The following is a 17,426-nucleotide window of genomic DNA, read 5'->3' as shown; positions in this document are numbered from 1 at the left end:
AGCCAGCAAGCCACTTGTCTGGACGCTTCCTTTTACCCTGCAGCTTCTGCAGGTGGTGGGGGGGACCCCGGCAGCTGCCGAAACCAGGATGACTCCTTTTTCTCTCTCCAGCCCTTCTTACCCTGTCACATACCAGAGAGGCCTCTGCTTATGCTGGAATGGATTTGGGTGAACTTCCCCCTCATCCTAAAATAATTGGAGCCTCACTGGGTCCCAGTGAACCCTGGGGCCCTCTTTCAGGACAGAGTGACTCCCTGTGGCATGTGATTCCGGGCAGCCCAAATGCCGCAGGCTAAGCCATCAGTGGTAGCCATCCATTTACAAGGGAAATGAGGAGGGATTCTTGGAGGCATGGGCTTCTCTGAGAGTAAGGAGCTGCATTTGGACAAGCTGCATGGCCTTTTCTAAAGATGATTGCCTTTCTGCCGGTCTTGTTTGAAAATCTGCCCTGGAGGACATTCCAAGAAGAAACCGTCCACCTTCTAAGACTTGGTTGCTTTTTCAAAACAACCTGTTTTCCTTTCCCCCCACAGATATGCACTTGTTCGGCCACTACCCAGCACACGACGACTTCTACCTCGTGGTGTGCAGCGCCTGTAACCAGGTCGTCAAGCCGCAGGTCTTCCAGTCCCACTGCGGTAAGTGGACTCCTGCACTGGCCGATGTCCAGCATCCAAGAGGAGCCCTGCCCTGTGGTCTGGCCCTGGGTCTGTCTGAGCCCGAGGCCCTGGGTGAATCCCCCTGGGGTTCTGCCTCGGCTTCCAGGCCGACTGCCTTAGGGGTAGTCAGGGATAGCCCTCCTGCCAAAATGTTCGGTGCTGTGGGGGCACCAGACAGAAAACGTCCCATTGTTTAGGTAGATGGATGGTGGTCTTTGCAGGTGACAAAGGGGAGGGACAGCAGTGGCTCAAGGAGCCACTCCTGCAGCCTCACAGCCCGATGTTCGGTTCTTCCAAGAGAGAGAGAGGGGCCAGGCCCGCCCACCTTGGGGGCCACTGGGGTGCCAACCCCCAGGAAATGCAAACAAAGCCACGAGTTCAGCTTCTCCTCTTCCAAGAGTCCTGCTTGTTTAAAAAAAAAGGAAAAAAAAAACAGGCATGTTTGGGAACTTGCTTTCCCTCTATCTTTACATCCTTGGTGTGAAACCCCTCAGCAGCTCCACAGCAAACGCTGGCCACCTTCACTGCCGGTGTCTTGGGCACACCACAGCTGACGTCCACACGGTTTCTCCCCTAAGAGCAGATAAAGGGTTACTAACCTGAGGATAGGAAGTGACTTAAGCTGAGTGGAGGCTTCCTTCTTTTCAAACGGGATGTTGTTGGACCAGCCGATTTCCAAAGCTGTAATGTGCTCTGAGTTCCAGAACAGTAGTTCCCAATCTTTTGGTTTAAAGTCTCCTCTCTTTTGTTGAACATAAAATCCGAATGCCCTTCTTTAGTGTTAAATTTCAAAGTACATTAAACATTGTACCTAAAAAAAGTCAAAGCAATTATAATATCGAATACACTTTGGCAAATTACATATTTCTCCTTTCTCACACTCAGGATTTCTTCTTTTCCCCTAGCCCTTCAGTTATCACCATTCTGTAATAAATAGGTATAAAATAAAAGGAGATGAGCTTGTCTAATCTCACCAGTAAAGGTACTTGGGACTATTGAATAGTTATATATATCATAATATCAGTTACAAATATGTATATATGTATATGACATTTACATAGCAGTGTGTTTCTGTATATAACCTGCATCTGTGTGTGTACTATAGTTGTGTTTCGTATTTATAATATGTAGAAAGAAGAATCCAGGCTTCTGAGACTTTTTGACCTGCAAGGGGACAGAGGCTTCTAGCAAGTGCCATGCAAACAGCTCCGTTGAGAGGCCAGGTCTTCTGCCCCTCCTGGCAGCCACCTCTGTGACTTGGGGCTACTTGCTAAATGTCTCAGGGTTTGGTTTCCTCGTCTCTTCCACGAGTGATGACTTCCGTGGGAGCTTCCCGCTCGAACGTTTTCATTTCTGGCAGATAGAGCGTGAAAGGAGCAAGTTGTGTGCTGGGCACTCGCTGACCTTCTTGCTAGATGCCCTGTAGCAAATGACCCTCCCTTCTGCCGGGAGGAGAGAAAGGGCCAAACCTCCCAAGCAGACTGTCAGAGGCGCGGTGCTGATGCTACCAGCTGAGGTGACAAGTAGGGCAGTCAGTAGCAGAGCAGTGGCAAGAAGATCCCACACAGCTGGCAGGTCAGGGAGCAACCATGGAAACTCTGTGGGCCCTGCTCCTGATTGTCTCATGAAGATGCAGGAAGGGATCGTCATTCATTCATTCCTAGGATGTGCTGCTGTTCTGGGTGCTGGGGTACAGCAGTGAATGAGACGAGGAAAATCCCATAAGTCATCAAAACCTTCTCTGGGAATTTAATTCACTGGCAGAGTTTCTGATGGAAAGAACCTAAATGGGACCCGGGACCCCCACTGTGCCCTGCAGAATTCCTCCCAAGGCAAGACCCCACATAGCCAGTGAAGGAGACCTCTAGGGCTAGGGCTCGGCTCCCTTGACACATGCCTCCCTCTATCCTGGGCCTTTTGGTTCAAGAGCAAGTCAAGCTTAGGGGCGCAGCCGAGGGTTTTGTAGCCATCTGCTCTGAGCAATGGCAGTAAATTAGTTTGGGGGTTTGGGGTTACAGATCTCATCACCTGAAACCCAGTCTTGGGCTTCTTGCTGAAGCAGCTGACAAGCAGTGGTAGGACACGACCACAGCTCAGGAAATGGAGGCCCTTAAGCCTCCCTCGTCTGTCAGGTACGTATCCCACAGGTTCTCACTTGCATTTATCAAGGGCAGGAGAACACAAGGCAGAACTCAGAACCAGGGCAACACTTAAGGGGCAAGGAGGATTTCTTAGCTGCCTTAAGAATTCCTCCTGTGGTATCACAGTATTTCTTTTCTTGCTCTTTTACCTCCTATGACTAGCCTTGCTGTAATCAACAAGTTAATGAGAATGGCTTTGCACGAGGTACCAGGGACGGTAACAGATGCGTTCCTTATCTTTGAACATGTAATCCTCTCAACGCCCCCACTAAGTAGGTACCAATATGACTTCCAGTTTGAACTTGAGGAAGCAAAGGCTTAGGATTGCTTTGCCCAGGGTCTCAAAACTAAGCAGGTGTAGAGCCTGGTTTTGAATGCAGGCAGCATAGCTCCTGAGTGAGGGAAGTGCGTGTTTCCCTGGCTTGCATAGCCATTGTCTCTCACTTCCTCCCAGTGTGGCTCCCAGGCCCCTCTTGTCCTAGCCCAAACTCCAAGGCCTGAACCCACTTGCCTGCCAGGGAGCACATCATAATACCTGGCTTCAGATTCAATCATGTTAGCTGCAGAGTTTTCTCTCAAGTGGAATCTCGTCTATAGAACCCCAGTATGGATACAGATGCCCAGCAGAGCCACGGGGGTTGAAATTGGGGTAAGGGCTCAAGTGCCATTTTCCTGGCCTACTAAGCCACCAGGGTTCCTCAGAGCAGCATTTGACGTTTGTTATAATGGAGAGAGTGTGGGCTTTGGAGGCAGACAGAGCATTTCACATGACTCCCCTATTAACTACATGACCTCAGGCTGGTGGCCTCCACCTGGTCTATAAAATGAGTGCTCTGCCTGCAACAGTGGGGTTTGGTACGAAAGGACTGGTGAGAGGCGCTTTCCTGCGGAACAGCCAGAGCATGGGTTCATTTCTCTTCTCCCCATGGCATCTCTGCGTGGCCTTCAGCTGGACACGGCTTGTCCCTCTTCATATTCACAGAACACCTCCCCCGCTCCTGCCTTGCACTTCAGTTACCCGTGGGCTGTCTCAGCTATATCCACCAGCTTCGAGGATCCTTTCGGGACCAGGGATGTATTAATAATACCTTTTCAGCTCTGTATTCCCAGCACCCAGAAATGAATTTGTCATCACTGGCCCTGGCCCTGGGAAGCAGAGTTAAAGTGCAGTGGAAGGGACACAGCCCAGGGGCCAGGTCCCAGTTCAGCCTTACCCAGCCCTAAGACCCCGACTCTTCACCTTTTTAAGTGACAGGGGACTGGGCTATGTGTTCTCTTGGAAACTTGCTCATTCTCAGCACCTGGGATTTGGTGCCTGATTTTAAGGATTACACCATACTCAGAGAGATGGGTGCATGGCAGCCTTCAAGATTTCAGTGGCCTCATTAAGTTAAATGGAAGGTGTGTGTGTGTGTGTGTGTATTTAGGCAGTTGGTTCTGAGGACTTTGGAGGTTGATGATAATGTGAAACAGTGAAAGCGATTGTGGAAAAAATCATAAATTTTGGAGTCAAACAGACCTGGGTTCCTAGCTGTGAGACCTCAGGCTAATTACATGACCTTTCTGGGCCTCATTTTCCTCTGAAATGAAGGGATAGTTCCTGCCTTGCAGCGTTACTGTAAGGAACAGAGATAAAGTAGTTTCCTGGCACATAGTAAGGAAATAAAGAAAGGGTAGCTATTATTGTCAATAAAGTGTGGCTATTTTTTATTACGTTGAATGTTTCTTATGAAAAATGGGAAAACCAATTCAGTCAAGTGCTTCCTGCCTTCGTTTCTCACCCTGTCTCGGGGGATGTGCGCATGGAGGTCAGCCTGCGGACTCTGGCCTGTGATTCATCTTCGGCTTCCCACACTCTTGGAGGCAAGACTTGTTGGCCTAAAGATGATTACATTGCCAGGAGTCCTGAGGATCCACCTTTACAAATATGGTTTACATTCACATTGGGCTCCAGTGTCCGCTCCTTTGGAAACACCACGAAGCTCCCAGTATCTCTCTGGGGTCCCTGCCCAGGTCGAGCCAGCCTTGGCCACCTCCCTCCCCGACTCCCAGGACTGGCTGCTTTCCTGTTACTCCTGACTTTGTGCCCCAAGCTTGTGTCCTAGATGTAAAAAGCAGGCATGTGCCCATTGCTCAGGAGAACCTCCTCCTGGCCTGGGGCTCTCCAGGCCACTGGGGCTGTGCCAGTGGCTGTGCCGCTCCTCCTGTGTGGGCCCCTTAGGTCTGTTTCCTCTATATAGCAGCCCTTTAGATGCTTTTTAAACCTCTGCCCAGGAGATTACGATCTTGAGGGATTGGTTTGTTTCTAAAGTCTCTTAGGTGAGTTGATGTCATTTAGGCATTAAGATAGAAAAGAGGGAAACAGAAAAAGCCTCTCCTTAGGTGAACTGATCCCACTCAGCCAACATCCTTACCCTTCATAGCTGTCCAGCCCAAGTTGTGACTTGATGCATTGACACGATATGGGAGCCGCGTGGTTGGGAATTGCCTCTCTGGGGTGAGTCTTCTTAGGTTCAAGTTCCAGCTCTACCACTTGTTAGCTGTGTGACCTTGGGCAGGTTACTTTGCCTCTCTGTGCTTCGGTCTCCTATTCTTAAAATGGGATTGTAGTTTTTCTCCTAAGATTGTTTTGATGATTAAAGGAGCTCACATGTAGAAAGTACTTTTAGCACAGTGGTGGAACAAAGTTTGCTTTAAAAAAAAAAGTTACGCTTTCATTAACCAAGTGATAAGCTACAGAGATTTATAATGAAGTCTTGTCCAAAGGATATTCATTTATGATTACTGTGCAGTGTGAGGGTGACCTTGGTGACTTTCTCTGCATCAGTACTATGGGTTCCAACCTCAGTGCAGAGAGAGTGCCGTTTCTTCTGAAGAGTCCTCTGTGTATGTTGTGTGTTTGTGTGTGTGTGTGTGTGTATGGGGTCCGATTTGTGTGCATGAGCCTATATATAAGCTCAAAACTGGAAGGTTCAAGGTACCTACAATGAAAAAATAGTTTTATTACATTTAGAAGTTACATATGTTTAATCAGTTTGAAATATTGTAAGTAAAGGGAAAAATAATAAGTAGATTCTAGCTGTGGTTTTGTAATTGGGTTGAGCATTTATGAAGTTGTATGATTTGCCTAAATGAAAGGAGTATGATTTTTTCTGTCCTTATCTCCTAATATATTTACATAATAAACTACCATAAAGAATAGTTTCTCAACAGCAGCACAGTTAACATTTGGGGCTGGAAAATTCTGTATGGGGGCATCCTCTATATTGTGGGATATTGAACAACTTCCCTAGCTTTTATCCACTAGGTGCCAGTAGCTGCCCCCACCCCCAGTCATGACAGCGAAAACAGTGTCCACTAGGGGACAGAAATGACCCCCAGGTGAAAGCCACTGCTGTGGGTTATGACATCTCCATTTGTCATGTAGTATTCTGTGCTTTTCTGTATTCACGTTTCCCCCCCATTCAAATACGTGTGTGTGCATGGGCACGCTAAGCCCTGAGATCAGTTCTCTGGAACCGCACAGTAGCATGTGGAAAGTTGACTAGCTCAGCCTCCAGTGAGCTGGTCATCAGGATAACTTCCCCATCACGGTCATATTCAAAGCATAAAACAAGATAGACTGCTGAAGTCCATACAATTGCAGCCCTTCCCACCTCAAAATCAAAAAAAATGGGGGAAAAGTCGCAAAAGAAATAACACATTCACATACAAAGATCCTTCAGAATTTTTCAGCCACTTTTGGTGCTTACTTTCCAAGCAGAGAACCATACGGCCCTACACCCCAACCATCAAACAGATATTCCTTGGATGTCACTGCTACTTAAATATATATTAGAACCAAAGAACCTAGATGTCATTCAAAAGACAAGATAGGATTAGTTTTTTCCCTTCTTAGAGAGGGCCTTTTGGTCCCTTTTCTGATTATTTTTTTGAATGCCCTTCAAGTAGCTGTTTTGCATGTTGATGGTGATGCAGTAGAATTTAATGAACTGTGAGCTAAAGCAGAGGGGCTGAGCCACAAAATAAATGAGTGGCAGCAACTGGCTCCTGGAAGCTGGCACCTCCATCCCTTGCGTGCACATGCAGATGCTGCTGCTGGGTGGGGACCAAGAGCAGCAGAGCCCAGCAGCCACACATGGAAGCCTCATTAGTGAGGTTTCAGGGTTTCCTGCAATTGTTCTCTTTATTTCGTCTATCTCCGGGTGACCTCTAGTTGAGGAGGAAACAAACCATTTGTGCTTTTGAGCCCTAGAGAAAGGGAGTCCCTCCCAATGTCAGTGCCCCTGAGCTTCCAGGGTATCATCACTGGCTCGTTATCCTGCCAGAACTTCCGTTCCGAAAGTGTAGATTGCCACAGAGTAGGACTGAAGTTTTTGGTCAGTTAAGTGGGATTTGTTTGTTGAGATTAAATTTCTGTTGTTATTGTGAGTTGTTTTTTATGAACTAGATTACTTACACCAGAGACAAATAAAGTAATTAAGGGAAATTGGTCAGATTGAACATATTCTTTGTCAAGTCCGGCAGTATTAACTAATAAGACTTGGCAAGATCAGGTGTATCTGTGCAAACTTGATTTTGTTAGTGAGATTCTTTTTTTAACCTTAATTTGATGAATGTATCCCTGATCTGAAATTAACTCCTGGCTTGGTGTATCTTTGGGGTTCCTTACAGTCAGAAACAATGTCTGTGGTTGTTTCTTCTTATTTCATCTTTCCATACTCCCCAGTAAAGTGTAACCGTAGGACAGATACTAAGGAAATTCCTACAGTTGATTCTAAGAAGATCCCAAAGCAAAACTAACCATGCACTCACAAATGGTGATATCTTATATCAAGAATTACAACTGAAAAAAAAAATCTACAACAGAGTAGCACCACATTTTGCGCCCCTTCAAATGTTTATATTTTTGATCTTGCTGCTGCTCAAATTAGAATTAAAAGTATATCTAGAATATAGCAGGTTGACCTGGTCCCAAACCCTGGCTTTTCTTCTTATCTGTTAATAGAAGATGAAAAGTGCCAATAACAATTATTGAGCACCTATATATGCTAAGATATTGTTTAAATTTAATCCTACTGCCACCCTAAGGTGCTCTAGTCCCATTATTCCTGTCTCACACCCAAGGACAGGGAGACTCAGAGGATTTAATAAATTTCCTCAAGATCTTGCTGATGTAAGTGGCAGAACTAGGATTCCAGCCTATGTCTGACTCTTGATGACTTTACTCATTTAATGTTTTGGATCTCAAACTCCCTGCAATAGCATAACTGAACTTCCATATGGAAAGGTTATTTTGGTCCCCTGTAGGATGCTGGAGCCTAAATGCAGGTGCTTGGGGGCACCTGAGTTCCTTATCTCTCATTTTTCTGACTTACACTTCTGATCGTCTGCTTGTTGGTATAGGTGAAAAACTTGGGCACAATTTTGAGGGAAATCAGAATGGAAGAATAAACTGATAACAGTCCATGTGTTGAGAGTCATGGCATTTGGATAGACCTTTAAATATCAAAAAGTAAAAAGAAGCAAGCTTGTGGGAGAGGTGGAATGGGTACCACCATCAGTTCTGCCTGTAGTTTCTTGTTCATCCCCAACAAATGAGCAGATCCATGAGATCCCCACCCCTACCACCAAAACAGTAGATAATTTCCTCTAAATTCAATGGAATTACCTTTTCTTGCATGTTTCTGTGAATCAGGTAAATTTTACAAGTGGACAAATAGCAGATGTAATGATTCAGCTCAAATTTAGATTAAGAGGATCTTCATAGTTTTAGCATTATTGAATTCATTTTTACTTGAAAGAAAAAAACCCTCTTCTTATATCTCATTCAAGCCTGTTTCTTGAAGGCTGAATCTTTTGGGTTACCTTCTTCAGAGTCACATAGCTTTGACTCATTTATTTATTTGAAAAATATTTATTGTGCACCTACTTATATGCCAGGCATTGTTCTAGTGCTGCAGACAAATAGTGGTGAACAAGACTAGAGTGTGACCTTCTTGAAGCCTGCGTTCTGATAGTTTAAATAACATAGATGAAAATGAGATCAAGCCATAGGAAGAGCACATCAGGTGAGGTGTCTTGGGGGCTTCAGAGAGGTGGGTGGGAGCAGTATTGCAGAGCCCTGTAGGGCAGAGCCCAGAGTTTGGGCTTCATTCTGGGTGTGGTGAGAAGACACGGGAGGACCCTGCATGAGGGAAAGACATAGTCCGACTTCTGTTTTCAGAAGGTCACTCTGGCTGCTTGGAGTCTGGGAGACCTTGAAGGGACTAAGGCATAGCTGTGCAGGTGGATAGTGAAGGGTAAACGTGAGATCTATTTTGGAAATGTAGCTGACAGCATCTGCTGATGGATTACATTGTAAAAGGGAAGGTCAACATTTAGAGTTAGTTAGAAGGGGAATGGCCAGTGACCTATAGGAAAAGCAACAGAGGATGACAACATGGGAGCCAAGAGCAGAAAGTGTTTGTAGAGCCAATCAAATGCCAGGTAGTTGAACGAGAAGAGAAAAGGTCACTAGATTTCCACCAAGGATGCTGTTGACCTCGACAATAGCAATTTCAATATCTTGGGATTTCTTTTTTCCAAGTATAGGTGATTTTATTTTTATATCACTGATAAACCTCTTTTTAAGCTAGTGACACCCCAAGTGTTTTGCCACATTTCTGCTGAGTTCAGCTACTACCCAACTAAATTGTCAGCTGGTCCCTGTGCCCTTTGCATCCCACCAGTCACTGTGCCACAGTCACCTGTGAGCTCTAGGTACTCAGCTCCTGAGGGCTGAGACTGTGTCTTCTGCATCCTTGTGTCCTAGCCTGGAGACATTTCCTGACTTAGTGCACAGACAGCAAGAAGGAAGGACTCCTCTAATCCCGACTCAAGTGCTCTTGGCACTCCCCACTTCACCGGCATTAGCATATATGACAGCTACTGCAAATGCCTGTTTGCTTATCCACCCCCATTGCACGCACAGACAGAGGCACAGACTAGGAGTTTTGAGGAGCCCTTTCATAGTGCTCACCATTGTGTTCCCAAAGTTAACACGATGAATGCTGGATCTACAGTTGGTGCTCAAAACACTTTTTTAAAAATGCATTTTGGAAGGAAGGAGGGAAAAAGCAAGCCTGGAAGGAGAACTTACTTCCAAGTTGGGAATAAGCCAAATTCCACAGGTAAGCGAACACATTCGTTTAGAAGATGTTGCTCCTTGAAAGAGAAGTACTGTCTCTGTTCAGATGCAGCTGATGCAGGGGAACCGTCCTGCCTCACTTTGCACTGGAGAGGCTGCTGCTTTGATCCCTGACCACAGCTGAGTTCTGGAAGGTTGTCACTGTAACATGACCCCGGGCTTCTGACTCATCTCTGGCTTGTCCTCGCTGTTATATGGGCTGCTCCATTCCATTCCTCAGAGCTGTATCAACCGAGGAAAATTAGGGGAACAGCCATCGCTTTATTTAAATCCAAGTAAAGAATGTTGCTGGCGCTGATTCCAAAGGTCATTTTGGAATTGCCCCCATCTGGGGTAGTGAGCAGAGCAGCAGTGTTTCCTCCCTGGAGTAGTCCATCCGTTCACTGAGAGCTGGGGCTTGGGCGCACACACACACCTGGGAAAGACTGTGTGCCAGAGTCCTCTCTGGAGGTTCTCAGTGCCTATTAGCCCATCAAAGCACTCAGAGGTCTTGCAATAAAAACAAAAATGCATCCCTTTTGCTTTAGAGTCCCATCACTCTTAATTTATCTGAATTCACCAACCTGTACTGAGTGACAATAATAATAACAGTGATGAACGTTTTTGTTAGTAATGTCGTCCCAGGTACAAGCCCACTCCTTCATCCATGCCCCAAGCAGAAAAGCAAACATCTTTTCCAATCCTGGAGGAGAAATTGGCTGTGGAAAGTCTCCCATCCCGAAACTGTGTCTACTGTACTTTATGAGTGGAAGGGTTTTCAAAGGTGGTTTTGACTCTCCTTCCTTTTCACCTCTCTCCCTGATGCTAGAACCCAGTTCTCATCCAAGCTGCCACTCCACCATCAGTTTTCCTTTTGGAAGCGCATCAGGAGCATTGGCTCAAGGAGCTGATTCTGAGTGCTTTGCCTGGGGTCACTGTGAGGTCCCACCCAAAGTGTCACATATAGGAGGGTATAGGCTTGCCTTGGGAACGCTGGGCCCAGGTGGAGGGTGTCTCTAAAGAAGGTTCCAAACTCTATTGTCTCTGAGGTCAGAGTGCTTCTTCCCATGTCTTGTGTATATTTACTATGGCAGGTTTTCTTCTGGAAAAGGTGCTATTAAGTTGATGTGGCCTCTTACAACCGATGGCACCCTGGAATCAAGGAAATACTGTAGTGAAGAGTCTGCCCAGGACTGCTCTTTCACAGGGCTGGGCACTTCTGGAAAACAAGTGCACTTTGGGGAATGCTGCATAGAAGGCACATGGGAAATAAATACGTCCGGGAGAAAATGTAAATTGAAGGGAGTAAATGATGAAAGATTAAGTAAACAGTCACTGTGATGAATCTTACTTCACATGGAATGAATAATCGTGTTTGGTTTTTTTTTTCCCCCCAGAGGAAGTAACTCTAGTCTTTATTTTAGAAAACTGAAATTACCGATTTCTGTCTAAGGTTTGCTTCCTAACTAACCCTGTTATTTGTTTGTTTATTAGCATCATAGATGTTTACTTTTCTCTTACAGAAATTATTTCTTCAAAGTCCTGAGGCCTCTTTCTAAGATGAACGTGGCTTCCCTCATGTGGTGGCTGTGATTTTCTGCTTGTCTGACTGGGTGGCTGTCCCCACCCCATATGTCACCCTCTCAAATGTGCCTGCTTCCCCCGGGAGCCCTGCTGCGCCATCCCCACGTAGTGAGAGTGCCTTGACGCTAGCCCTGACTGACCCGCTAACTCGAGGACCCGCCTGTCAACTCTGAGGCATTGTCTGATGGTGGCGCTCTGTCTAGGTGCATTAAAAGAGGCAGGGCCTGGACAGCAGCTTGGAAAACCCTTGTGCCACTTTTTCAGCCTCCCCTGTCCTACGCTCACCACTGTGACACTCACCCTGGGGGTGGGGAGCCTCGCCCTGACAGCAAGCCTTTGCCTCAGGTCCTCTGTGAAGTGAGGCGGTGTTGATGGTGCTTGAGAGGGGCTGGGAGACCAGTGAGGAGGTCAGGAGGGGGAGTTCCCCTGAGAGATGCCCCCACTCTGACTGGTCATATTTGTGAGCCAGGAAACCACTGAGCTATTTTGATCACCACAGGTGCCCCTAACACAGGCAGAAGAGCCGTGGTCCTCTCTCTTATTTTCTTATTGTTCCAACTCTGGCCCACAGAACTTGCAGACCTGTGGTCAGTGTGACTTGACCAGTATCACCCCATCCCACATTCTGTTCTTTTTAGGTTGTTTGGTGTTTTTCTTTCTAATATTTCTTTCATCATTCAGCCAGTGCTGGCAGTGGGTTGAACTGGCCACACAGTCCAGAGGAAGTGGTGGTTTTGCGGCTGGTTTCAGTGGACTTCTCAGGGGGACCACTTTCTATCCCAGGGGCACATAGACCTATCTGTTTAGTGTGTGTCCTATGCAGCATTCCCCGATCATTTCTCAGAAGTTCCTGGCAGACAGAAGGTCCCCTATCCACTGTTAACTAGGAATTTACTCAGTTCCAGGACCCTCTTAATTGTAAGATGCCACGTCGATGAAACAGCACCTTTTCCCAGGTGACTGGAGCCCTTCTAGGACAGTCTTTGCATCCAGCCAGTAGCAGCTAACTGGGCTAGCCCCAGGAGATGGGCATAGTGTGGTGGAACAGGGCGCAGTCTGGGGAACGAGCCAACAGCAGCTTCTGGGGCTGTATGACTAGGTCATAATTAACCCAGGCACATCCCTTCTTTTCTTCCTGGAGTCAGGTACTTTACCTTCCCTTTGGTTTAGAATTTAGTTCAAAGTACAAAATAATGAAGCTATAATGGCTTAGGGAGTTTCCTGTTTCTGGTGATACCCCTGACAAATCTCATATAAATTAACCTGGTCCCAAAGCAACTAGGCCACATGTAGAAAAAAATCACACCATTGCCAAGTAGTAATTGAAGAGTGTGGTTTTAGTTTCCAAATGTAAAATTTGGTCAGGGGGCCTTACTATTTTTATTTTTGATTTCTAGTTTAATTTGTGATAACCAGGGAAAGTTATGTTATCCTTATGAGGGTAAGGCAGGGTAAGGCATAACATAAGTTTAACATATGTTAAACTTATTTTTTAAAGTAAGCTTTATAACTTAGGATACCTCCTTTGTGATTACACTGGTATTTTTTTTTAATGTCATACGTGATTGGAAAATTTGTATAATCTCACTTTTGTGTGCAGGGTTCCATATATTCATTATTTTGTTATTCAAATCTTGTATATCCTCTGCATTTTTATCTGCTTGGTCTGAAATTTCTGAGAAGGGAGTTTTAAGTCTCTTTTGATGCTTATATGTCAGTCTGTCCTGAAACTCTAACACTTTTTGCTGTGCAATTTTGAGGCTGTGTTATTTAGTCTCTAAGTCATGTCTGACTCTTTGCATGTCCATGGACTCCAGCACGCTAGGCTTTCTTCTTTTTCACTATCTCCTGAAGCTTGCTCAGACTCACGTCCATCGAGTCAGTGATGCCATCCAACCATCTCATATTCTGTAACCCTCTTTCGCCTGCCCTCAATCTTTCCCAGCATCAGGGTCTTTTCCAGTGAGTCGTCTCTTTGCATCAGGTGGCCAAAGTATTGGAGCTTCAGTTTCAGCATCTGTCCTTCCAGTGAATATTCAGGGTTAATTTCTTTTAGGATTGAGGATTGACTGGTTTGATCTCCTTGCTGTCCAAGGATACATATAAGTTTATGACTCAAGTCATTTTAGTGATGGAGTATTCATCCCTATTAATGCTTTTGCCTTAGGTCCTATTTTTATCTTGCTACCTGATTTTCTTTTGGTCAGTATGTATTTGCCTTTCCAGTCTTTTATTTTCAACTTTTCATTTTGTTTTAGGAGTCTCTCTTGTAAGCAGTATATAGGTGGCTTTTAAAAAAATCCAGTCTGATAGTGTCTTTTAATAGATGAGTTTTATCCATTTACATTTATTGTGAGTACTTTATATATTTGGACTTATCTCTGTCTTTCAGTTTGTGCTCTTTGTGCCTTGCATTTTATTTGCTTTTGTTCTCCTTTCTTGCCTTCCATTAGATTAGAGAAGTTTTCTTAACATTTTCCCCTCTGCTAGCTTGGTCACAGTAGATTTTATTTTATCTCTTAGTCTATTTAAATCTATTTAGTGACTACCATTATTTAACATGCATACCAAATGATAACTTTTTTCCTCATACAGTTGTTCAGGATCTGTGTCTTCTCAAACAACACAGATTTTTACATACTTAAAGTCAACTGGTAATTACAACAAAGAACTGAAATCCTGGCTCAAAACACTGCCATGTGTTCTCAGCCTCCTAACTCACAAGAGGATTAGAGGCATCCTGACTAATTAATAAAGCATGAATTTTTGCTAATTCACTCTGTTTTATACCCTGGGGTGTTTTGGGTCATCTGTCTAGTTCTGAGTGATACGTTCATTCCCAGCTCATAAAAATCTCTCAAGTTCCTGAAAATGTTCTGAAGTAGGATTAGACCAAAGAGAGCTCAGAATCCTACAGCCCAGTGTTAGTATCTGTTCCCATAAATCCCGTTTGTCACATGTAATGATTTCCAGTGTGAAAATCTAGAGGTTCCTCCCTGTTAACACCTGCTTACTTATCCCTTGATGCCCAAAATTTAATGTGCATGTGAGCCCACTGGACGTTTCTTGCTACCATGCTGATTCAAATTTGTGTTTCTAACATGCTCCCAGGTGATGCTGATGCTTTTGGTCCACGGACCACACTTTGAGGAGTGAGTACTTGGAGAATGAAATGTGGTTAGTAAAAGGAGGCTTCGGCTCCAGGCCTGTGTTCCATGATACTTCACAGAACAGGAGATTTCAGAAGCATTTTCTGTGAAGTGGTAGGATTCAGGATCGTTTTAATCATAAAGATCACCTTAAGGCCCTGCAGAGCCCTGCCTACCCCTGCCCTGGCCCAGAGTTCTTTCAGGCCCGTGTGAAGTCCCTCTTAACTCCATCCCTCTGGAGGTCAGCACAGCACATGCTCTCAGGCTTGTCCTTGTGTCATTTAGGTGTGATTCTGTGAGTCAGTGCCCTGAGGAAGAGCCTGCCTGGGGCCAGGGGCAGGCTTCCTGGTAATTTATGTCTAAGACTAGCTTTTAATAGAGATACACTTTTAAACAGTAACCAGGAAAAAGATTCTCTCTTTTTAACAGGTATCCATTTATAGGACTCAGCTGTTGAAGCTCAAGGGTAGCATTAGGCTTAAGTTTAATCTTCTGTATACCGTAATTTACAGCACTGAGTAAAACATTGTACGTACAACTATTTCAGTCATTTGCTGTGATAAATAGCTATTGCTCTTGGCGGAACAGAAACGCCATCTCTGCTTTCCACTTATGAATATTGAATGGTCTCAGGCAGGCTTTTGCTATAAGTTTTTAAAGGGGAAATCCCCACCGATCACATCTCCTCAGGGGCCCCAAATGCCGTTTCCCTGCTGTGTCCACTGGTCAGTGCTCGAGTCGGACTGCAGTTCTGCAGCACACGTGTGTTCCTGGTGAATGTCACACAGGGCACGCCCAGCAGCTCCAGGCCCCAGTCCTGCTGAAGGCTGCAGTTTTGCACTGAATGCCTCGAGCTGTTAGGTAGAAGATTTAGCTAGTGGCGGGAAGCCACCAACAGGGATCAGGGAGATATCTTAGAGGTGATAATCTGACGCAGGGAAAATAGAAGGGGTGTGATTCTGTTGGATTCCTGATGGTGTCAGCTAGGGAAATTGAAACTAATAGGAGCAAAAGGAGACGGGGGAATGCCCAGGTTATAAATCTCTAGTGATAAACTCTTTAGGAACACAGAGACACATATGCCTTCCTCCAGACCTCCCTTAGTTCCGATGCTGTGTTCCCTGCCAGCTGGGAGGAGGCAAAATGTATTTTCAAATACGATGCTCAGGTCCACTGACCAGCTTGACCCAGAAGTTCAAGTCCAAGTCAGCTGGTTACCCTAGACTTGGGCTCCCAGAAATCCCCCCAGTTTCTTTCCTGTGGACAAACTTTCGGCATTGGAGGAACTGAAATCTTTAGATTGGCGTCCTTTGGTGTGTTTCATGTGTGTGAGTCTCCACTGGGTCCTTATAAGTACTCCAAGTATTGCACTGGATAAGGACTCAAGGGCGAACGTGAGCAGAGATGGTGAATGAGTGAAATGGTGCGCTCTTGCCTGCTTCTGAATCCTCTTACAGAGGCTGCCTTCCACAGGCACATTCCCAAATGCCACTTCTCAGCAGTATCTCTAGAAGGTGATTCCTTTGAAAACAGAGATGAGAGGCTTCTGCTCTCACTACCGCCTTTTGAGGGTGATCATGTATCTTTAGAAACAGCTACAGCATCTTGCCATTTACGAAGCACCCTCTCCTACTGTGTTCATTTTGATTTGAGTAACAGCTCAGGAAGGTGGACTGGTGGAAGCTGGCTTCCCAGGTTTGGAAGCTCAAAGAAGTTTAGCAACTTTCCTAACATCACATATCTCACCTCAGTGCATTTGCCATGAACAGAGACCCTGGTGAGAAAAATACACAGAGGCCACCAAATAATATGTCCCCAATTGGAGACAAATCCACCTTTTCTGAACCTGACAGTCATTGTATTTCTAATTCCCAGCTCCAGGCAATGAACACATCTTCTGACTCTCTTATATCTCTCTCACTTGAGATCTGAGCTTTCTCTAATAACTATTTGAAAAACAATCTTAACAGTGTTGACTCTGAAGAAATGTTATTCAGCCTGCCTATAGGTTATAATATGCCTTTTCATTTCTTGGCCTGAAGATTCCTTCAGAACAAAGTCATGGTCATTTCAGCAGACATTGAAGGCAGTTAGTTAGTTGTGATCTGCATGCAAATAAATCCACTCAGCATTCTGATTAGTTGTATCGGGTGATGAGAGAATTGTACAAACCAAAAACTCCACATACGTGTTTCATGCATGTAAACCTACTGATAAGAATGGGTTTTGGCAAAAATCTGAGCATTGATGTTCCTGCCACTGGACCTCAGAATTGTTTGTTAGTATTCTGGGAACCGGAGTGCAGACACAGATACAGTACAACTTGATCCTGAGGGCCTCTCTCATCTCCTGGCCTTCAATAAGTTTGTTAAACAGGAAGATGGGAGGAAGCAGTCTGGAGAGAGGATGATACGTAAGTGGCTTAAGAGACCTGGCAGTTTAGGACTCCTTGGCAACCTTGCTGTGACCTCCCACCTCTCCTTGCCCATCTGTGAAATGGGCATGGTGACTATGCACCAGGATTATTATTCAAGATGATAATCTTGAGAACATCTTGGCATGTGACTCATGCTATAAATACACCTCGCTGCCATGTAGAAAATAGGAGTTTTTAGCTGAAATGTATAATGGGGTAAGGCAGAGGGTATCAGTCACCGGTAGGAGGATTGCCAGAGGCAGGAGGTGTGTGGGAATGAGGCAGATGCTTGCCTAAAGAAGGAGAGCA

The 17,426-nt window shown here is 45.3% G+C and overlaps 1 protein-coding gene across 11 annotated transcripts in view; it reads left to right on the top strand.

The window, feature by feature from the left end:
• Positions 1-17,426, top strand: part of ATXN7L1 (ataxin 7 like 1) — a 260,215-nt gene that overhangs the window by 95,717 nt on the left and 147,072 nt on the right. For 7 of the 11 annotated variants that reach the window (XM_012176694.4, XM_012176693.4, XM_042248515.2 and 4 more), the window contains exon 3: positions 534-638. The exons of the other annotated variants lie outside the window; for them this stretch is intronic. In XM_012176694.4, the coding sequence (XP_012032084.2) occupies positions 534-638 (105 nt within the window). The remainder of the gene's footprint in view (positions 1-533; positions 639-17,426) is intronic. 11 annotated transcript variants of the gene reach the window in all.

Source organism: Ovis aries, chromosome 4, assembly GCF_016772045.2.
Source record: "Ovis aries strain OAR_USU_Benz2616 breed Rambouillet chromosome 4, ARS-UI_Ramb_v3.0, whole genome shotgun sequence".
NCBI classification, from domain to species: domain Eukaryota; kingdom Metazoa; phylum Chordata; class Mammalia; order Artiodactyla; family Bovidae; genus Ovis; species Ovis aries.
This window is presented reverse-complemented; position numbering and strand designations above follow the sequence as displayed.